Source organism: Brassica napus, chromosome A10 (assembly GCF_020379485.1).
Source record: "Brassica napus cultivar Da-Ae chromosome A10, Da-Ae, whole genome shotgun sequence".
Classification (NCBI taxonomy): Eukaryota; Viridiplantae; Streptophyta; class Magnoliopsida; order Brassicales; family Brassicaceae; genus Brassica; species Brassica napus.
In genome coordinates, this window is record NC_063443.1 from 18,668,132 (window position 1) to 18,691,453 (window position 23,322).

A 23,322-nucleotide genomic window follows, 5' to 3' on the forward strand; every position below is an offset into this window, starting at 1 on the left:
TTATAAATGTGTTTAGAAAATTTAAAACAACACTAAAGATCATAGGCTTCAATGTATAGAGCATTTACTGAAAAACTCAATATTTTACAAAAATATAATTAATGCAAGTTTATGTTTATATGCTTAGGTAAATGAATAATGCACTTTTATATTATTTTGACTATAATCTCAAAAAATTAATTGAAAGATTTTCTTTAGAAAAAATATAATTAACACAAGTTTATTTTTTATGTAGATTGATATGCTTAGGTAAATGAATCATGCACTTTTATATTATTTTGACTATAATCTCAGAAAATTAATTGAAAGATTTCCTTACGAAAATATAATTAATGCAAGTTTATGTTTATATGCTTAGGTAAATGAACCATGCACTTTTATATTATTTTGACTATAATCTCAGAAAATTAATTGAAAGATTTTCTTTACAAAAATATAATTAATGCAAGTTTATGTTTATATGTATATATATATATGTATGTATATAGGAATCTAAAATATAATAGAACTCTCAAACAATTTATAAAACATCCTACAAAATGAGTCTTTCCAAAAAATGTATATTAATCGCATTTGTTTTCACTCTTTTCTTTGCGATGTCAATTGTTCGCTGCACCGATATTGTTTCAGGTACTACATTAAAATTTAATTTTTAGTTATGCTAAAGTCTTCATTCCTGCATAATTTTAATACTTTATTATTTCTTACTATTTGAATAGATTTCGGAGTAAAGTATAATATGTGCTATGGTCCATGTGACGACAAAGGAGTGTGTAGGCCGTTTTGTTATTCCAAAAAAGGTCCGAAAAGGGGAGACTGTGTTGGTGGCACTTGTTGTTGTGATGAACACTAAATAAAATATTAAATAATATCATTTGATATTATATCTTGTATGAAATGAAATAATATTACCAATAATACATAAAATTCTTTTACAAAAAAAATATAAATGTTATCACATTGAAGTTACTTTGATTAACCTCGAGAAAACATTAGTCAAAGTGCATGTCTTTTCTAAAAAAACATTGATAAAAGTATAGCAAAATATTAATAATGTAAATATGTAATCCCACATGACATAGAACTGTAAACTATGGAAGGGAAAACACGTGAAGAACAATTAACGTTACATATATATGTCATGCAAAAATAAATGAAGTGAAAAAGGAAACTAATAAAAAAATGGTAAATGTAAGTAAGTGAAAAACAAAAATATTAATTTAAAAATAAAATATTCATTTTTTCCTTTGTACATATATTCATTTTAAAAAAAGGAAACTAATAAGTGAATGTAAATGTAATTAAGTGAAAAATAAAAATATTCATTTAAAAATAAAATATTCATTTTTCCTTTGTACATATATATTCCTTTTTTTCTTTTACCAAAATAAATATTCATTTTTTCTCAACATTAAAATAAATCCTATGAACGGAGACGTCTCATAAACCCTACATAGTAGAAGCTCTGCAGATGCATTCAGTCCATGTTGTCTTGCAGCTTCTATTGGGCCGAATTTCTGTCACCATTCTGATATACTCTATTCTTCAGTTTGATTTTTTTTTTTTTTGAAACTATTTATTTTGATATCTTTTGAGTCGACATAATGAATCACGAGAATAAACCTCTCTAACACGAGATTCTACTTCGACAATACATATCTCCACAACCTTAAGCAGAAGAACAACATAGTACATATGTTAAATTCACATTTGGGTAAAAAAATTGATAGGTTTCGCCGATGGATCATGTCTTCATCGTCAATCTAGCTGTTGCGACTAGGCATTTACTTGGATGAATTTATGTGATAAATCATGCTCCAGGTAGTTAAAAACTTTTTATTCTTAGTTCAGGTATTAAAATTCAAATTTGTTATAAGTTCAGGTATCGGATTGCATCATTTGTTTCGTTTAAACTAAAATTATTCAGTTACGAACTGTGTCATGTCACCATTTTACGAACATGATGACGGTTGTATGTATTTAAATGTCTTTTATTCTAAGTTGATGTATTAAATTTAAATTCGTTATTAGTCCAAATATCAGATCACACAATCAAATAGTTTATATATTGATTAGGCGATATGGCCTAGTTCGTGCACTAATTCACCATTTTGCCTAGTTTCATCCCTTGATTGAATTATTACAACTATTCTTATGGATTTGAGTGAGTAGATCGAGAGAAACAATGATGTAAATAAAGTTTATTAAAGTTTAATGATATTATAGGTGTTGATAATCAATGGACATATATACGTGAGAGAGATTTCATGAAGTCGAAAGAAAATAAAAAATTGTAAGATGACAAGAATGATATATATAAGTTTACAAAAAAAAGAGACTGATATATATATGTGTGTGTGGAAGAGAAAACACATGAAGAACATGCAAAATTAACGTTACATATATATGTCTCATGCAAAAATAAATGAAGTGAAAAAAGAAAACTAATAAGTGAATGTAAATGTAATTAAGTGAAAATATTTATTTTTTCTAGACATATAAATAAACCGTACGACGGAGACGTCTCATAAACCCTACTACATAGTAGAATAGGAGGCGGATGAAGCATTAGCTTCACGGCCAATTACAATAAATATTATTTTGGGGCAAAAGTATGTGAAAGGTGTCATTGGTTCAGTGGTTGAGTATGCTGCTCTAAACTGATCACGTCACCAGTTCGAGATAGTCTAGCACTGTTTTTATCCGTTATTTTAGGTTAAATATTTTATACTAAAACAAAGGGGAAATCGCATTTTAAACATTGAGAGTGTCATTTTCTAACACTTTAAACACTGAAGTTATTTTACTAGCACTTTAAACCTTTAAAGTGACATTTTTATCATAATAAACCTCCAAAGACGTTTTCCTGTTCATAGATGACCAGTACTGTTTATTTTACCAGTATATAGAAAATAAAGTTTGGAACTTTCATTGTCTCCGTTTCTCTAGAGAATAGCGATTTTATAGTGGTTAGTTATATAGAGCATTTACCAATTTTATATTCGTAGGGGTTAATACATAGATTTTGAGAAGAAAAATCAAAAATATGACATTACTATTTTAATGCATAGTTGGATCATGCACTAACATATGATGAACGTCAAAGAGTTTTGGAACCTTTATTGTCTCCGTTTCTCTAACGAATAGCGATTTTATAGTGGATACTCCACTAATTTTGGGTGTATTGTGAAAAATAAGGTTTGCATCATGCGAAAATAAGGTTTGGAACCTTTGTTTAGATATTTTAAAACAATACTAAAAATCATAGGCTTCAGTGTATAAAGCATTTATCGAAAAACTCAATATTTTCGTAGGAGTTAACACATAGATTTTGAAAAAAATTCAAAAATATGACAATACTGTTTTAATGCATGATTGCATCATGCACTAACATATGATGAAGTTCAAAGAGGTTTGAGATCTTTGTTATCTCCGTTTCTCTAGAGAATAACAAATTTATAGTGGTTTGTCCACTAATTTAGAGAGTATTGTGAAGTTTTACTAAATTAATTGATAAAAATTAAAATGATGCCCATGTACCATGAAATATAGTTTAATATACATTAATACAAATGTAGAATGTGTTTAGAAATTTTAAAACAACACTAAACATTATAGACTTCGGTTTATAGAGCATTTACCGAGAAACTTAATATTTTCGTAGGTGTTACAAAAAAGAGAGAAAGAAAGAGAGAGAGAGAGAGAGAGAGAGAGAGAGAGAGAGAGAGAGAGAGAGAGAGAGAGAGAGAGAGAGAGAGAGAGAGAGAGAGAGAGAGAGAGCAAACAAAACTGCAGATGATTGATTTGCAATGGATTTAATTGAGGAAAGAACAAGAAGTAAGAAATATTAAAATAGACAGAAAAAAAAACTCAAAAACCATATTTCATCTCTTTTATTTGAACTTAGGTTTTGGTTTAGCATGGATACCCGTGTAAAGCCTGCACACAAGTCCAGAAGATTTCGACTTAAAACCAGAATGGTCAAAAGAGATTTTGGCAGAATATGAGACTCAAAGTAGATGGACTCACCGAGCATGCCTAGCGTACTCTTCATAGTTCTCAAGTAGCATCTTTCCAGCCTGTTCGTTTAATGCAGATTCCGGACCCGTGGTGTTGCTTGCAAGCCTCAAGGCCTCTGGTGCTGGGATAAACTTGACTGCAGCAAGGAGGGTTTACCTGTTCGAGCCGTGGTGGAACCCTGCGGTTGAAGAACAGGCCATGGACAGGATTCATAGGATTGGGCAGAAACAGGAGGTTAAAATGATTAGGATGATTGCGAGGAACAGTATTGAAGAGAGGGTCCTTGAGCTTCAGCAGAAGAAGAAGAATCTTGCTAACGAAGCTTTTAAAAGAAGGCATGGGAAGGGTCAAAGAGAGGTTAACGTTGAAGACGTGATTGCTCTCATGTCTCTCTGAACTCTTAAAATAATGCCTTAGTTTTTTCACCGTTTCACCTGGAGTTTTACTTTTACCGGTTCTACGTTTAATTAAGGGTTCGCTTGTACATAACGTTTAATGGCCTAATCTTTGTACTGCTCCTGCCTCTGGGGATTGCAAAAGACACCTAATCCAACCGACAGCAATATTACTATTGTTATTTGTCGCCATGCGCAAGTGAACATAGTAGCACTAGTTGTATGAATGCGTGATTAAAATGGTTTGTGTAAACGTAAATACATCCTCGTTTACTTATTATACCAACATAACTAATGTTTCAGGTCTTCACTAACATAATCATCAAATGCAATGTTTTCACTAAAACATTTGATGATATAAGTAAACATGGTTAGTAGACATTTCATTTTTTCAGGTTTGCTTCGGGGTTACTGAAATTTTGACAAAGGTTAAGCCGGAGAATGGCTCAGTTCTGTCCATTTTGGTTCGGTTCAATTTTGTTTGCTTATGCCATATAATATGATGATTGACTTTCTTGCTTAAGCGTAACTTGTTTAAGCGTAATAACTTGAGTTTGTTGCTGTCATAGTATTGTTTGTATAATATTTTATTTTAAATGAATATTTTTATTTTTCACTTAATTACATTTACATTCACTTATTAGTTCCTTTTTTTTAAATGAATATATATGTACAAAGGAAAAAAATGAATATTTTTATTTTTCACTTAACTACATTTACCATTTTTTATTAGTTTCCTTTTTCACTTCATTTATTTTTGCATGAGATATATATGTAACGTTAATTGTTCTTCACGTGTTTTCCCTTCCATATTTTACAGTTCTAAGTCACGTAGGATGTATTACATTATTAATATTTACTATATTTCTATTAATTTTTTTTTAGAAAAGACTTGCAACTTTGACTAATATTTTCTCGAGGTTAATCAAAGTAACTTCAATTTGATAATATTTTATATTTTTTTAAAGCATTTTATGTATTATTGATAATATTATTTCATTTCATACAAGATCTAATATCTAACGATATTATTTAATATTTTATTTAGTGTTCACAACAACAAGTGCCACCAACACAGTCGCCCCTTATCAGACCGCTTTTGGTTTGGCAATACTTCTCACACACTCCTTTGTCGTCACATGGACCATAGCATATATGATACACTTTTTTTATTCCGAAATCTATTCGAATAGTAAAAAATAATAAAACATTAAAATTATGCAGGAACGGAGACTTTAGCATAACTAAAAATTAAATTTTAATATAGTACCTGAAACAATATCGGTGCAGCGAACAATTGGCATCGCAAAGAAAAGAGTGAAAACAAATGCGATTACTATAAATTTTTTGGAGAGACTCATTTTGAAGGATGTTTTAGAAACTGTTTGAGAGTTCTATTATATTTTAGATTGATATATATATATATATATCAATCTACATATAAACATAAACTTGCATTAATTATACTTTTGTAAAGAAAATCTTTCAATTAATTTTCTGAGATTATAGTCAAAATAATATAAAAGTGCATGATTCATTTACCTAAGCATATAAACATAAACTTGCATTAATTATATTTTTGTAAGGAAAATCTTTCAATTAATTTTCTGAGATTATAGTCAAAATAATATAAAAGTGCATGATTCATTTACCTAAGCATATAAACATAAACTTGCATTAATTATATTTTTGTAAGGAAAATCTTTCAATTAATTTTCTGAGATTATAGTCAAAATAATATAAAAGTGCATGATTCATTTACCTAAGCATATAAACATAAACTTGCATTAATTATATTTTTGTAAGAAAATCTTTCAATTAATTTTCTGAGATTATAGTCAAAATAATATAAAAGTGCATGATTCATTTACCTAAGCATATCAATCTACATAAAAACATAAACTTGTGTTAATTATATTTTTGAAAAGAAAATCTTTCAATTAATTTTCTGAGAGTATAGTCAAAATAATGTTAAAGTGCATGATTCATTTACCTAAGCATATAAACATAAACTTGCATTAATTATATTTTTGTAAAGAAAATCTTTTAATTAATTTTCTGAGATTATAGTCAAAATAATATAAAAGTGCATGATTCATTTACCTAAGCATATAAACACAAACTTGCATTAATTATGTTTTTGTAAAGAAAACCTTTCAATTAATTTTCTGAGATTATAGTGAAAATAATATAAAAGTGCATGATTCATTTACCTAAGCATATAAACATAACTAGCATTACTTATATTTTTGTAAAGAAAATCTTTCAATTAATTTTCTGAGATTATAGTTAAAATAATATAAAAGTGCATGATTCATTTACCTAAGCATATCAATCTACATATAAACATAAACTAGCATTAGTTATATTTTTGTAAAGAAAATCTTTCAATTATTTTCTGAGATTATAGTCAAAATAATATAAAAATGCATGATTCATTTACCTAAGCATATGAATATTAGTGTGAAAGTATAGTATTTTCTTTCAGATTGCCTTGTCAAGATATAATTTGTATATTGTAACAGATTTTTCAAAATGTAAAAGATATAAATTAAAATTGTTATTATGGACTAAATGTTTTGATTAATCTTTTTTTTTGTCATCTGTTTTGATTAATCTTAGTCTATATAATTCAGCTAAATATATTTACTTTATTCAGTTATTTATATTAATTGTTTTGTAAATTTGTGTGTTTACATTAAATGCCTTCATGGCTAGATAACAACTAGTTATGAACTTTAATTATCTGTTTTTGTCAGAGGTTTATTTCATTTTATATATTTAATTTTAATTAATTGTTACTTTTGTAATATATCAAGAAAATAATGTCCAATATATTTATTATAATATGTTCATATGGTTATTCCAATCTTTCGTAAAAAGATATATTATGATTTTCTCTTATAATAGTAAACACAGACAATACAAATTTCACAATAACATATGAAATGTAAATATGTTCACACCAAGTTTTTCAAAATAAAATAATAGATAATTATTTAATATAAAACAAAAGTAAGATACCAAACATATACTAATTGACATTAAAAATTATATAACTAAAAAAATCTTGCAATCTTTAATGTAATATTTTAGAGTTACCTATTTTCAAAAAAATTAATATTTATTCATAATCATCACCATTTGGAACCTTATTGTGGTAATATATTGATAATAACACAAGTTTTGAACGTGTTAATCTCTGTAATCTGATACAATCTTGATCGTCTCAAGATTTATTAACCGTTCCATCTTATTTATCTTATTGATATCCCTCAAATTATCCTAAAGAGTGACTTTACTCTCTCACATAAGAGGTTCAATCGTAGTATTTAGGGATCGAATCCACAAGATAGGATGTTTAGGCGAGCTGATACGCTAGGACTCAACCGCTCACTTTACAACACTATCGATCAACGATCCAGTGTCGATGTCGATCGACGCTCGACTGACGATGTCGATCGATGGTTGTGGCGATTTGATTACCATTAAGAATGGTCGATCAGCTCTCGCATGTTTCTAACAAACTTAACTTAATCAGAATATTATCTACTCTCGCAGTTTCCTATGTCCTAAGTTCAGGATCTAGTTAATTACTCTAGAACCATGCATTAAGGGATCTAGTTAACACATAGATTTTGAAAAAAAATTAAAAATATGAAAATTTTGTTTTAATGTATAGTTGCATCCTTCACTAATATATGATGAAGTTCAAAGAGGTTTGGAACCTTTGTTTTCTCCGTTTTTTAGAGAATAGAGATTTTAGAATGGTTAGTCAAGCAATTTATGAAGTATTATGAAGTTTTACTATATTAATTGACAAAAAATTAAAACGATGCCCATGTACCATGAAAAAGAGTTTAATATACATTAATACAAATTTAGAATGTGTTTAGAAATTTTAAAACAACGTTAAAGATCATAGGTTTCAGTCTATAGAGCATTTACCGAAAATTCAATATTTTTGTAGGGGTTAACACATAGATTTTGAGAAAAATTCAAAAATATGAAAATATTATTTTAATGCATAGTTGCATCTTTCACTAACATATTATGAAGGTCAAAGATGTTTGGAACTTTTGTTGTCTCTGTTTCTCTAGAAAATAGTGATTTTATAGTGGTTAATCCACCAATTTAGGGAGTATTGTGAAGTCTTACTAAATTAATTAACAAAAAAGTAAAACGATGCCCATGTACCATGAAAGAGAGTTTAATATACATTAATACAAATGTAGAATATGTTCAGAAATTTTAAAACAACACTAAAGATAAGGGTTCATTATATAGAGCATTAACCGAAAAATTCAATATTTTCGTAGGGGTAAAAACATAGATTTTGAAAAATTGACAAATATAAAAATTTTATTTTAATGCATAGTTGAATCCTTCACTAACATATGATGAACGTCAAAGAGGTTTGGAACTTTTGTTGTCTTTGTTTCTCTAGAAAATAGCGATTTCATAATAGTTAATCCACCAATTAAGGGAGTATTATGAAGTTTCACTAAATTAATTGACAAACAATTAAAACGATGCCCATATATCATGAAAGAGATTTTAATATATGTTAATACAAATGTAAAAAAAAAATTAGAAATTTTAAAACAACACTAAAGATCATATGCTTCAGTATATAGAGCATTTACCGAAAAATTCAATATTTTCGTAGGGGTTAATACATAGATTTTGAAAAAAAATCACAAATATGAAAATTTTATTGTAATGTATAGTTGCATCCTTCACTAACATATGATGAAGGTTAAAGAGGTTTGGAACTTATGTTGTCTCTGTTTCTCTAGAAAATAGTGATTTTATAGTGGTTAGTCCACCAATTTATGGAGTATTATGAAGTTTTACTAAATTAATTGACAAAAAAATTAAAACGATGCACATGTACCATAAAAGAGAGTTTAATATACATTAATACAAATGTATAGTGTGTTTAGAAATTTTAAAACAACAATAAAAACATAGGCTTCAGTATATAGAGCATTTACCGAAAAATTCAATATTCGTAGGGTTAACACACAAATTTTGAGAAAAATTTAAAAATATGAAATTACTGTTTTAATGCATAGTTGCATCCTTAACTAACATCTGATAAAAGTCAAAAAGGTTTGAAACTTTTTTTGTCTCCGTTTCTCTACAAAATAACGATTTTATAGTGGTTAGTCCACTAATTAAGAGAGTATTATGAAGTGTTACTAAATTAATTGACAAAAATTAAAACGATGCCTATATACCATGAAAGAGAGTTTAATATACATTAATATAAATGTTGAATGTGTTCATAAATTTTAAAACAACATCGAAGATCATAGGCTTCAGTATATAGAGAATTTACACATAGATTTTGAAAAGAAATCAAAAATATGAAAATTTTGTTTCAATGTATAGTCAGTAACATATGATGAAGGTCAAAGAGGTTTGAAATCTTTGTTGTCTCCGTTTTCTAGAGAATAGAGATTTTATAATGGTTTGTCTACCAGTTTAGGAAGTATTATGAAGTTTTACTAAATTAATTGACAAAAAAATTAAAACGATGCCCATTAATCATGAAAGCGAGTTTAATATACATTAATGCAAATAGAAATGTTATTAGAAATTTTAAAACAACACTAAAGATCATATGATTCAGTATATAAAGCATTTACAAAAAAAGTTCAATATTTTCGTAGGAGTTAACAAATAGATTTTAAGAAAAATTCAAAAATATAAAAATTCTGTTTTAATGCATAGTTCATCCTTCACTAATATATGATGAAGGTCAAAGAGGTTTGGAACCTTTGTTGTCTCCATTTTCTAGAGAATTGTGATTTTATATTGGTTAGTCCACCAATTTAGGTAGTGATATGAAGTTTTACTAAATTAATTGACAAAAAATTAAAACCTTGTCCATGTACCATGAAAGAGAGTTTAATATACATTAATACAAATGTAGAATGTATTCAGAAATTTTAAAACAACATTAAAGATCATAGGTTTCATTATATAGATCATTTATAAAAAAAATTTCAATATTTTCGAAGGGGTTAACAAATAGATTTGGAGAAAAATTCCAAAAATTGAAAATTATGTTTTAATGCATAGTTGCATCCTTCACTAACATATGATGAAGGTCAAAGAGGTTTCTAACTTTCGTTGCCTCTGTTTATTTAGAAAATAACGATTTTATAGTGGTTACTCCACCAATTTATGGAGTATTATGAAGTTTACTAAATTAATTGACAAAAATTAAAACAATGTCCATGTACCATGAAAGAGAGTTTAATATACATTAATACAAATGTAAAAAATTTTTAGAAATTTTAAAATAACACTAAAAATCATATGCTTTAGTATATAGAGCATTTACCGAAAAAGTCAATATTTTCGTAGGGGTTAACACATAGATTTTTAGGAAAATTTAAAAAAATGAAAATACTATTTTAATGCATAGTTGCATCCTTCACTAACATATTATGAAGGTCAAAGAGGTTTGGAACTTTTGTTTTCTCCATTTCTCTAGAAAATAGTGATTTTATAGTTGTTAATCCACCAATTTATGGAGTATTATGAAGATTTACTAAATTAATTAACAAAAAATTAAAACGATGTCCATGTACCATGAAATAGAGTTTAATATATATTAATACAAATGTAGAATGTGTTCAAAAATTTTAAAACAACACTAAAGATCATGCTTCAGTATATAGAGCATTTACTGAAAAATTAAATATTGTTGAATGAATAGTTGCATCATTCACTAACATATGATGAAGGTCAAAGAGGTTTGAGACTTTTGTTGTCTCCGTTTTTCTTGAAAATAAAGATATTATAATAGTTAGTCCACTAATTTAGGGAGTATTATGAAGTTTTTCTGAATTAATTGAAAAAAGTTAAAACGATACCCATATATCATGAAAGAGAATTTAATATACATTAATACAAATCTTAAAATGTTTTTAAAAATTTTAAAACAACACTAAAAATCATACGCTTCAGTATATAGAGCATTTACAGAAAAAATCAATATTTTCGTAGGGGTTAACACATGGAATGTGGTTAGAAATTTTAAAACAACACTAAAGATTATAGGGTTCAGTATATAAAATATTTACCAAAAACTCATTATTTTCTTAGGGGTTACCATATAGATTTTGAGAAAATTTCAAAAAATACGATAATATTGTTTTAATGCATAGTTGCATCTTCCACTAATATATGATGATGTTCAAAGAGGTTTCGAGCCTTTGTTGTCTCTGTTTTTTAAGAAAATAGTGATTTTATAGTGGTTATTCCATCGATGTAGGAGTATTATGAAGTTTTATTAAATTAATTGATAAAAAAATTATAACGATTCTATTGTACCATGAAAAAGAGCTTAATATACATTAATACAAATATAGAATGTGGTTAGAAATTTTAAAACAACACTAAAAATTATAGGCTTCAGTATATAAAACATTTTCCAAAAACTCAATATTTTGGTAGAGGTTAACACATGGATTTTGAGAAAATTTCATAAAACACGAAAATATTGTTTTAAAGCATAGTTGCATCTTCCAGTAACATATGATGATGATCAAAGAGGTTTGGAGCCTTTGTTGTTTCATTTTTTCAACAAAATAGTGATTTTATAGTGGTATTCCATCGATTTTGGGAGTATTATGAATTTTTACTTAATTAATTGATAAAAAGCAATTATAAGGATTCTCATATACCATGTAAAAGAGCTTAAAATACATTAATACAAATGTAGAATGTGGTTAGAAATTTTAAAACAACACTAAAGATTATAGGCTTTAGTATATAAAACATTTTCCAAAAAGTCAATATTTTCGTTAACACATGGATTTTGAGAAAATTTCAAAAAATACGACAATATTGTTTTAATGCAAAGTTGCATCCTACACTAACATATGATTATGTTCAAAGAGGTTTGAAGCCTTTGTTGTCTCCATTTTTCAAGAAAATAGTTATTTTGTAGTGGTTATTCCATCGATTTAGGGAGTATTATGAAGTTTTATTAAATTAATTGATAAGAGTTTATAACGATTCTATTATACCATGAAAAAAAGTTTAATATACATTAATACAAATGTAGAATGTGGTTAGAAATTTTAAAACAACACTAAAGATTATAAGCTTCAGTATATAAAATATTTACCAAAAACTCAATATTTTCGTATGGATTAACATATAGATTTTGAGAAAATTTCAAAAATACAAAAATATTTTTTAACGCATTGTTGCATCCTCCACTAACATATGATGATGTTCAAAGAGGTTTGAAGCCTTTGTTGTCTCCACTTTTCAACAAAATAGTGATTTTCTAGTGGTTATTCCTTGTTCAAAAAAAAATTGTGGTTATTCCATCGATTTAGAGAGTATTATGAAGTTTTATTAAATTAATTGATAAAAAATAATAAAGATTCTATTATACCATGAAAAATAGTTTAATATACATTAATACAAATGTAGAATGTGATTAGAAATTTTAAAACAACACTAAAGATTATAGGTTTCAGTATATAAAACATTTTCCAAAAACTCAATATTTTCGTAGGGGTTGTTAATACATGGATTTTGACTAAATTTCAAAAAATACGACAATATTGTTTTAATGCATAGTTGCATCCTCCACTAACCTATGATGATGTTCAAAGAGGTTTGGAGCCTTTGTTGTCTCCGTTTTTCAAGAAAAATAGTGATTTTATAGAGGTTATTCCATCGATTTAGGGAGTATTATGAATTTTTGCTAAATTAATTGATAAAAAAATTATAACGATTCTCATATACCATATAAAAGAGCTTAAAATACATTTATACAAATGTAGTATGTGGTTAGAAATTTTAAAACAACACTAAAGATTATAGGCTTCAGTATATAAAGTATTTACCAAAAACTCAATATTTTCGTAGGAGTTACCAGATGGATTTTGAGAAAATTTCAAAAAATATGACAATATTGTTTTAATGCATATTTGCATCTTGCACTAATATATGATGAGGTTCAAAAAGGTTTGGAACCTTTGTTGTCTCTAATTTCAAGAGAATAGCAATTTTATAATGGTTAGTCCACTAATTTTGGGAGTATACGAAGTTATACTAAATTAATTTATAAACACAGTTGAACGATGCTTACTTACCATGAAAAAGAGTTTAGCATACTTTAATAAAAATGTATAATATGTATATAAAACATGGATTTCAATATATAGCCATTTGTATATAGATAAATACATTTCGAATTGATTTTCTCTTACATTTTCAAATTGTTATGTTTGATACCATTTTAAATTTCAAATTTTGAGGATCTAGTTATATTTGGATTTTTGTTAAAAAAACTACATGATTTAAATGGGTTCCCGAACCCAAATTCGAACCAAATCTAAACCAAAATTTATAAATATCAGAACCTTAAGTTTCTAACTCTAAAAATTCGGAAGCCGTATAGATCAACTAAATCCGAAGGATATCTGAATATACATCCCTCGAAAAGATATACAACAAATATATTAGTACAAGATAAAATAAATAACTTAATCAACTATTTCATTATGTGCAATAAGCGGATCAGTACCTTGTGACCAATCTAATACTTTCAAGTTAACCAAACTAAAATTAAAAAAAAAACTTCTAAACAACTATATATCTGGTTTATTTTGCAGTGCGTGAGTTCCGTCTCGTTCTTATTCCTTGTCAACGATTCAGTACATGGAAAGGTGATCCCCTCACGTGGAATCCGGAAGGAGATCCTCAGTCTCCATATATCTTCATATTATGTGGAGAAGTGCTATCCAGACTGTGTAGACGAGCCCAACGCAATGGACATCTCTCGGGCCTGAAAGTGGCCACCCCGGCTCCGCAACTAAACCATCTATTATTCGCTGATGACACCATGTTTTTCATGGACACTGACGAACAGAGCTGCGCCTCACTGATGAAGATTCTGCAACAGTATAAAATGTCCTCCGGTCAGCTTATTAATACGGATAAATCTTCGATCTCCTTTTCAGCAAAGACCCCGCAGGTAATACGGGAACGTGTTAAATCACACCTCGAGATTTCACAAGAAGGAGGAGTAGGAAAATATTTGGGACTCCTGGATCATTTCGGTCGACGAAAAAAAGATCTTTTCACAAGTATAGTGGAACGGATTAGGCTAAAGGGCGCTAGTTGGGCATCGAGACATCTTTCGAGTGGGTAAACTAGTCATGTTAAAGGCGGTACTCACTGCAATGCCATCCTTTGCAATGACTTGTTTCCTACTACCAGTGAGCTTGTGTACTCGAATTCAGTCTGCTCTTACGAGATTCTGGTGGGACTCGTCTCCGGAAAAGAAGAAAATGTGTTGGGTAGCTTGGGTTAGACTTACAGCCCCAAAGGCTTTGGGCGATTTAGGAATCAGAGACATCCAAGCCTTCAACAAGGCTCTTCTAGCGAAGCAGGCCTGGAGGATCGTAACAAAGCCGGAGTGCTTATTGTCAAGAGTATTACGAGGCAAATATTGTAGTAAAGCTCCCTTCCTACAAATGGATACACCGAAAGCTGCTTCACATGGATGGAGAGGGATCCTGGTGGGGAGAGATCTGCTTGTAACCAACCTGAGCAAAGCCATTGGAGATGGAGAAAGTACACTGGTGTGGAAAGACCCTTGGCTAAGCATGGACGAGCCGTTGAGACCGGTTGGTCCAATGCAAGAGATCCACCAAGATCTTTGCATCGCGGATCTCCTTTGCAGAGGAACTACGGAATGGAACATACCAAAGATACTGAGCATCCTTCCCCAGCACTTACCGGAGATTTTGCTTATCAAACCGAGTGTTACAGGAGCGACAGATTCCTACATGTGGTTGGCTTCCAAATCAAGGATGTACTCAGCCAAGTCTGGCTATTACGCAGCAACAGCAGTTGAAGCAGATGCAAGTTTTTAATATATGATATGGTTGTGTTCAAAAAAAAAAAAGTTTTCTAAATCGGATCGAGTAGAAATTAATCAAAATAAAGGGGTGAGTTTTCAATATATGAAAACAAAGGTATTTTATATACTTAAGTTGTTAACCTAATCGTGTGTATACCCTAATGCTACAATCTTACACTTAAGTTGTTAACCTACCGTAATGCTACAATCGTCGGTTCAAGCCGCCGCTTCTGCGGGAGTCGAACCACCGTGGAAAAAGTGGAAACCGAATCCATCTCCACCGTCGTTTTTGTCGCTTCCAGATGTCATAATTCTACACTGCTTAGCTCGCATATCGAAGTCGTACCACCCTAAACTCTCCCTAGTCTCCAAGACCTTTCGCTCTCTCATCTTATCCACCGAGCTCGGCTACGCACGGTTTCTCCACAAAACACAAGAACCGTTCTTTTCCATATGTTTACAGCTTCCCGACCGTCCTCGTCCCTCGTGGTTCATCCTCTGGGTGCAACCCGAGAAGAAGAAAGCTACATTTGTGTTCTTCCTATGCTCCTCGAGTACCACTGTTAGTTCTCGCGGTTGGTTCAGATGTCTACGCGCTCAGACAAGGTTACCGTCCGTCCCAAGCCATGTTTGTCCGCAACAGAGAGAACATTTTGTGGAGTAACGCACCTAACATGACTGTAGCTCGAGTGAATCCAGCTGCGTGCGTACTCGACGGGAAGATATACGTGGTTGGAGGTTGCTGCGAGGCCGCCGCGAAAAGCTGCTGGGGAGAGGTTTTCGATACAAAGACTCGAACCTGGGAGACTTTACCTGACCCTGGAGACGAGCTTCGGTTCTCTTCAATGATTAAAAAACTAGAGATTATCCGAGGGAAGGTTTACGTTACGAGTAACGAGGGGGAGGGAGACTCTGTCTACGATCCGAAAACGCGTACGTGGAAGGCTATAGGGAAACGGCTCGAGGGTGACAGTAGGTGTTGGGTAGGTAGTTTACATTACTCTTGTCGTAGGGAAAGTTGCATGTGGTATGACAAAGAGTGTAAAGAGTGGAAACATGTCAAGGGGTTGTCTTCGTTCAATAAGAGTTGTCGTCGCGGTGGTTTGATTGAAACGGTTCAATTCTGTCCGAAGCTTTTAATCTTGTGGGACAAGTTTGCACCGCTTCGTGGTGATTGTGAAGAAAAGACTATTTGTTGTGCTTTGGTTGCGTTTGAAAAGCGCAAAAATGGTCATGTTTGGGGAAAGGTTGAGTGGTCTAGTCCTGTGCTTACTGTTCCCAGTTCATACCTTTTCTTGCGTTCTGGCGGTATACGGACATGATCATTTTATTTATTTATTTAATTTTATACATACTAACGAGAATGGCTTTTAGATTTATTTGCTTAAACATTGGTTTATATAAAAATTATTGGTGGCTTTGCTTAGCCTTTATTAATGTTTTTTCTCGTCTACATTTGGTGCTGATGAAGACATAATAGTAGAAAAACAACACATTTAGAAGAAATGTTTATCTAGTTGAATATAAATCGCCAAAGGAGGCTGGAGGCAGAGGAATCTATGAACATAAGAGGTTGTCGACTCTTGGACTCAAACTTGGGGCGAGCTAGATACCCCACTCATTTTATAAAAATAAATATACCACATTTTAAAAAATAACTTGTTATGAAAAAAATTATAATTGTTGTCAAAAAAAAACACGTGTTTCTTGCCTTTAGCTATATTATTTTATTGATAATACTAAAAATCTATATTTTGTTTTATAAGCTTGGTTGTAATAAAATTAAAAAATATGTTAGTACCAAATTTGTTTTATCATCCGGTAGTTAAGTTATTTTGAAATCTCAAATACATATTTGAAATTAATTGAAAATCAAACACATTTTAATTTAATCATTTATTAAATTATTGAGGTATTTTACAACGATAACTTTGATATTCATGATTCATTAATTTGTTTGAAATCATTGAAGATGTGTGGTAGAAAACATGACTACATGATAATTTTAAGAAATTTGGTCCGTTAACATATTATTTTTAATATATCACACAAATTTTCTGAAAGTGAATATTTGCAATTGTATGACTTTAGAATCTTTATCTCTGTGTTTGACTAATCTACATCTCATAATTATTTATTTGAATTGTTGAAAACATTTTTTGAAATATCACACAATATTTTTTGAGATTAAATAAAGCATTTGTAGATTCTATCTTGTTTTTCAAAAGGTATGAACAAAAAGTTATAATGGTTTAAACATAACTGCAACGTTTTCAATTATGATGCTTTTTATTAAATTTGTGTTATGATCTTTACATGTTGCCCCATTCCAAACGTTTTCTTGGATCCTCAATTTGGTTATGGTTAGTTATGTTAAGATCTGTTTCTCACAACATGCAAGGTCTTATCAATCTTGGTTTATCTAAAGGCCATAATTTAGTTAAATGGCTAATATTCCCTCCTTAAAGCTACTCATTTCAAATCCAGCATAATGAGCTACACTATGATTACAACATTAAAATTTCGAAGTTATAACATTCTTTGTGCTAAAAGCAGACTAAGTCCAATACTCTCGACACAGAGAGTTGGATACTTTTTATACAAATCAGAAAAAAGATTTGTCCCTTTTTCTCCAAAACATAGAACTGTCATCATCCTCAAGCTACTTATTCTTCTTGTGAGGGAGGGGGTTCTTGTCTTTTAGTTGAGATTGAGTTTGGTCAGATCCAGCAAGTTCCAGTCCAATGGTGACGAACCTGTCCTTGGACCTATACTTGAACCGGCAGAGTAAGACCTGGCCAGCCTGTTATTGTTGTTGTTGTTGTTGCTCCCAAAGTTTCTCAATCTGGAGTTCAATCTCTGAGCTTCCTTCTTTAGTAACAGGTATTCACCTACATAGTGAATATACAAGAAGATGATCTTAAGCTTTGATTCAGATACTCTTTAAATTGTTTAGTTTTATGCCCTTTTTTTATTTACCTTCCCTTATGAGCTTGTCCTGCTTTAGTATCGCCATCTGCTGCTTCATCTGGCTATTCTCCAAGGACAGTGTTGCACGTGTCTGAAGAAGTGAAGCCACCCTCACTGATAAATCCGCTTCCACTGCCTGCAAAAACGATGTTGCAAGGTGTTTTATACTATGTTATATGGATGTGCATCTAGCTATGTTGTAAGACCAATAACTCGCTCATCCAACCACAGAGATCTAAATCTAACACAGTATCCTATTTTTGTACATATAACTGTATGATCCACCGGCAAAACAACCAACACGGTTGAGTTTTAGAAAGCAGAAACTATACCTGCAGCATGGATACCCTCCTCTCAAGTTCAGCAATGTACTGGAGCTTACGAACTCTTGAACGCTGTCCTGGGTTCCTGGCAAAGTAAAGACAGATGAAAGAATGAACACATGACACAACAAGATCATGTACAAGCACTGATACCGAGTTTGAACATTCTAAAGAGGCTAAACCCAAATGTCATCAACATATTTGCTAATGTAGCACTACAAATCCAAGTGTAAACTAAAGTACCCCTTCCGTTGTATGTCAATCTTCTTGATCTAGAACTAGATGCAGAGGTACCACGTTAGAGCTCAGGGACTAAAACTAAAATTCACCCATATGAAACATGTTAAATTAGGAACATTAGCTGATAAAGGATACTCTCAAGTCTCTAGAATAAAGTAAATGCTTGGCTAAATGTTCTCTCACCTTTTTGCATTTGAACCGCAAGCATTTTCTGCCTCATGTGGATGACAAATGCTTCCTTTCACAGTATCATCAGCATTCTGAGGAGCTTTCTGAGAACCATACTCCGAGAAGGCAGAAGCAATAGTGCTGTCAGAGAAGCTCGAGCTGTTCTTTGCTCTAGGCGAGTTGGGACCATACACACAAGCCGACTCCAACTCCCCACAAGCCTCAGAACTCAAACTCTCTTCATCCTCGCTTTGGTTAAAACCAGCAAAATCCGCCGAGATGTCTCCCAACAGCACAACCGAGTCGCTAGCCGAGCGGCGCAGAGGAGAAGGACCTCCACAGTCAGTTTTGTCACCCAGCAGCTCGTCAAGCCAAGCTGGTTGCTCCTCGAGCGTGGAATCTTGAGCGGGAGAAGAAGACTTGTGATGATGGCTAATGTATGATTCAACGGGGGAAGAAGAAGAGTAGAATGTATCTGCATAAGGATTCAAAGAGAGCTTCTTTGGGATAGGGCAACGAGGAGGTAGCTGACCAGGCCTTGACATGATTTTAAAACAAGAAGAGCTGCTTCAACAGATTCCCCCTAAGATATCAATAAAGTCAAAAGCTTTCTTAGAAGAGAGTACTAGTTAACAAGTCATCATCAAACTTAAAGAAGCTAAACTCTATGCCAAGGACCAAAACTTAGAGCTTTAAACCCTAAAGTTTTCTTCTTAGCTTATCAAACAGATACCTCAATTTAAGAAAAAATCATTACTTTGTGAGATACACTAAGCAAAAGAAAGCTCTCACTAAACCAAAGTTTAGAGCTTTAAACCCTAAAATTGTCTTCTCTCAATTATCAAACAGTGACCTCTCAATCTAAGATCCCGACAACAAATCTTGTAATAACCCCACACGACAAAGAAAACAAAACAAAAGACAAAAAAAAAAGAACTTAAAACGAAGAACATTGAAGCAATGAAACAGTTACCAGCAGAGAGTCATTACAACCTTAAAACAAAAAAAAAACGGCATTGATTTGAAATCAAAACCAGAAATTTCAACAAAAAACCCTTAAAAGCTACGAACTTTGAATCGAATAAGCAGACAGATTCATGACAGAGCTAGTAATAACTCTTCAACAATCGAAAACGTTACTTACTTTTACCTCCGGTGAAGGTTTTTCCGGCGAAGGTAGTGAAGGAAGAACAATGTCGGAGTTAAAAAAGAGAGAGAAACGGCGAGAGTGTAGACGAAGGAAAGATATTAATAGCACCAATCGTCTCTCTCTCTCTCTGCAAAAGAAAAGGAAAAAAAGAAAAGAAAAGAGAGAATTTTTAGTGTTCTTGATGTAAACTCAGCTTTCTCATTAACGATAAAGTTTGTTACAACCAGGCTTTATACAATCTGTAACAGAACTAAACCAGGAATAACCAACTGGTTTACATCATAAATAATTATAATAAACCGGACATTCCAGAGCCCTTAACCGGCCTATACTAAAAGCCCTCCTCAAGATGGAGATATGAAGATGTTATTCATTCCCATCTTGTGTATGAGATCCCGGAAAGGTGCTGGATGTAAGGCTTTCGTCAGTGTGTCAGCCAGTTGGTTACCAGTCTTCACGTACATGGTCTTCAGAAAACCACTCTCTATAGCTTCACGCGTCTTGTAGCAATCCAACTCTATCCACTTAGTTCTCTCGTGAAAAACAGAGTTATTCGCAATGTAGATAGCAGAAGTATTGTCACAGTAGAGATAAGCTGGAGGATGAAAAGGAACACGAAACTCAAGCAACAACCGAGCTAGCCAAATCATCTCCTTCGTAGCCAATGCCATTGCTCGAAATTCTGCTTCAGCTGTGCTACAAGAAACTGTATCCTGTTTCTTAGAACGCCATGAGACAAGTGAATCACCAACAAACATACAAATGCCACTGACTGATCTTCTCGTATCCTTACAAGCTGCCCAATCAGCATCAGAAAACCCACGTAGATCAAACTTGTTGTCTGCAGGGTAGAACAATCCTTGACCAACCGTGCCTTTCAAGTAACGTAACACTTTATGTGCTGCATTAAGGTGAATATCAGTAGGCGCATGAGAGAACTGGCACAAGGTATTGACAGCATAAGAGATGTCAGGTCGAGTTGTGTGAAGATACATCAACCGCCCAATCAACTTTCTGTAAGAAGAAGAGTCTTGTAAAGGAACTCCTTCTTCAATAGACAACTTGATACTAGGATCCATCGGCACAGAAGAAGGCTTGCAACCAAGAAAACCTGTTGTATCAAGCAACTCCAAAACATACTTCCGTTGACAAACTGAAATCCCTTTCGTAGATCTGGCAATCTCCAAGCCTAGAAAATATCTAGCTGGTCCAAGATCACGAAGTTTAAAATGTGACTGCAACCCTTCAATAAATCTCCTTATCATCTCATCACTGTTACTCACGACCAAAATATCATCCACATATACCAACACTCCCATAATAACACCCTCCTTGTATCTCATGAAAAGAGTATGATCAGAATGAGATTTCGAAAAACCCATACCAGTCAATGTAGAAGAGAGTTTCAAGAACCACTGTCGAGACGCTTGCTTTAATCCATAAATGGATTTATGAAGTCTACAAACTGCGTTCTTGGGAAGCACTTCACCCGTTATCTCTTCATACCCTGGTGGTATCTTCATGTAAATCTCCTCCGTGAGATCACCATTTAAGAAAGCATTCGAGATATCTAACTGATGTACTGACCAATTCATCTTCGCAGCAAGTAAGAGAAGCATACGAACTGAAGTATGCTTAGCAACAGGAGAGAATGTTTCTTCATAATCCAACCCTTCTTGCTGCGTAAAACCCTTTGCGACTAAACGAGATTTTGGTCTTTCAATAGTGCCATCAGCTTTGTACTTGATTGTGTTCACCCACTTACATCCAATAGCTTTCTTATCAGGAGGAAGAGTAGTGATGCTCCATGTATGAGTTCGTGTCATCGCACCAATTTCCAATCCCATCGAGTCAATCCAAACCTTATGTCCCTTGGCCTCTGAATATGTTCTTGGAACAAAATCTTTGGTAATGATATTAATGAAGGCACGAAAAGGTTCAGATAATAGAGAATAAGAAATAAAATTTGACATTGGAAATGGTATGGTGGAGGTAGTATTATAACAATGAAAGTCCTGCAGGTGTTTAGGGATTTTCTTTTGTCGACGAGTCTTTGATTCGAAAGGAACCAAAGGCTCAGAAGATGATGCATCAGAAGGAGGATGCACATCAGAAGACGAAGCTCCAGAGGGAACTTCATCAGGGTTTGCAGGTGAATGAAAATGAGGAAAGAAATCTTTAGTCATGTCCTTGATGGAAGACGATGCTAAAGGGAAAATATCCTCATGAAAAATGACATGTCTTGAAACAGAAACAGCATGTGTCTCTATATCTAAAAGCCTATATCCCTTGTACCCAGTAGGATAACCTAAGAAAATGCATGCTCTAGCTCTCGGTTCAAATTTGTTTCTACCTTTGGGAGATGTAGAACAGTAACACAAACAACCAAAACTCTTTAACGAGTGGTAATCAGGAACCTTGCTAGTAAGCTTTTCATAAGGAGACTTGTTATCTAAGACTGGAGTAGGAAGCCTATTGATAAGAAAGACAGCCGTCATGACACATTCACCCCAAAACTCTAACGGGACATTAGACTGAAATAAGAGTGCCCTAGCTACATTCAATATGTGCTGATGCTTTCTCTCTACCACAGAGTTTTGTTGAGGGGTTTCAGGACAAGAATGATAAGCAAATATGCCTTTCGCAAGAAACAAATCAGCAAATTTCAATTCATGTGCATTATCAGACCTAACAGATTGTACTTTTGTTTTAAATTGATTCTCAACCATAGCAATGAAACCAGGAAAAACATGTAACACATCTGATTTATGTTTCAGCAAATAGATCCAAGTAGCTCTACTATGATCGTCTACTATTGTCAAGAAATAGCGAAAACCATCATGAGTAGGCACTGAGAAAGGACCCCATGTATCAATGTGAACAAGTTCAAAAGATGAAGCACAGATGTTCTTTCGAGATTTAAAAGGTAAATGTTTTTGTTTAGCAAGATGACAGATATGACAAACATGAGTATCTTGTTTTTCATTCTTTAAAGCTTTAAAACACAACATATCCGATAGAACATCAATTTTAGAATCAGATGGATGACCCAATCTATTATGCCAAGTTTTACAATCAATTTTAAAACTAGAACAAACTGGTGGAAATGAACAAGTGGTTGACATACCTTGTAAACAGACAGACTGATTA

General features: G+C 32.1%; 2 protein-coding genes, 1 long non-coding RNA gene and 1 pseudogene across 4 annotated transcripts; 2 read left to right on the forward strand and 2 right to left on the reverse strand.

The window, feature by feature from the left end:
* Window positions 1–3,803: 3,803 nt before the first annotated feature.
* On the reverse strand, window positions 3,804–5,868 carry LOC111201340. Its single transcript, XR_002654565.2, has 3 exons — window positions 5,686–5,868; window positions 4,030–5,596; window positions 3,804–3,939 (listed from the first exon to the last, which is right to left on the reverse strand). It is a non-coding gene; the product is annotated as an uncharacterized LOC111201340 (long non-coding RNA).
* Window positions 5,869–14,614: 8,746 nt separating this feature from the next.
* Window positions 14,615–15,334, forward strand: LOC106419108 (uncharacterized mitochondrial protein AtMg00310-like). Its single transcript, XM_013859866.1, has one exon. The coding sequence runs from the start codon at window positions 14,615–14,617 to the stop codon at window positions 15,332–15,334; it is 720 nt and encodes a 239-aa protein (XP_013715320.1).
* Window positions 15,335–15,481: 147 nt separating this feature from the next.
* On the forward strand, window positions 15,482–17,659 carry LOC106419107 (annotated as a pseudogene).
* A 144-nt stretch (window positions 17,660–17,803) lies between these two features.
* LOC106419034 (basic leucine zipper 34) lies at window positions 17,804–20,370 on the reverse strand. 2 transcript variants are annotated; one of them, XM_013859780.3, is made up of 5 exons: window positions 20,167–20,370; window positions 19,038–19,605; window positions 18,624–18,699; window positions 18,301–18,427; window positions 17,804–18,212 (listed from the first exon to the last, which is right to left on the reverse strand). In XM_013859780.3, exons 2-5 carry the CDS (start codon window positions 19,565–19,567, stop codon window positions 18,022–18,024), a joined length of 924 nt encoding a protein of 307 aa, XP_013715234.1. In that variant the 5' UTR covers window positions 19,568–19,605; window positions 20,167–20,370; the 3' UTR covers window positions 17,804–18,021. The 2 variants fall into 2 exon arrangements, with proteins under 2 accessions (XP_013715234.1, XP_013715235.1); XM_013859781.3 differs by having other exon boundaries at window positions 20,173–20,306.
* Window positions 20,371–23,322: the final 2,952 nt, after the last annotated feature.

Coding starts and splice junctions, on each gene's coding strand:
- LOC106419034 (XM_013859780.3), bottom strand. CDS start 19,567: ATGTCAAGGCCTGGTCAGCTACCTCCTCGTTGCCCTATCCCAAAGAAG. Junction 18,428..18,623: donor GGAGGGTATCCATGCTGCAG/GTATAGTTTCTG, acceptor TCGTTTTTGCAG/GCAGTGGAAGCGGATTTATC. Junction 18,213..18,300: donor GGACAAGCTCATAAGGGAAG/GTAAATAAAAAA, acceptor TTCACTATGTAG/GTGAATACCTGTTACTAAAG.
- LOC106419108 (XM_013859866.1), top strand. CDS start 14,615: ATGTTAAAGGCGGTACTCACTGCAATGCCATCCTTTGCAATGACTTGT.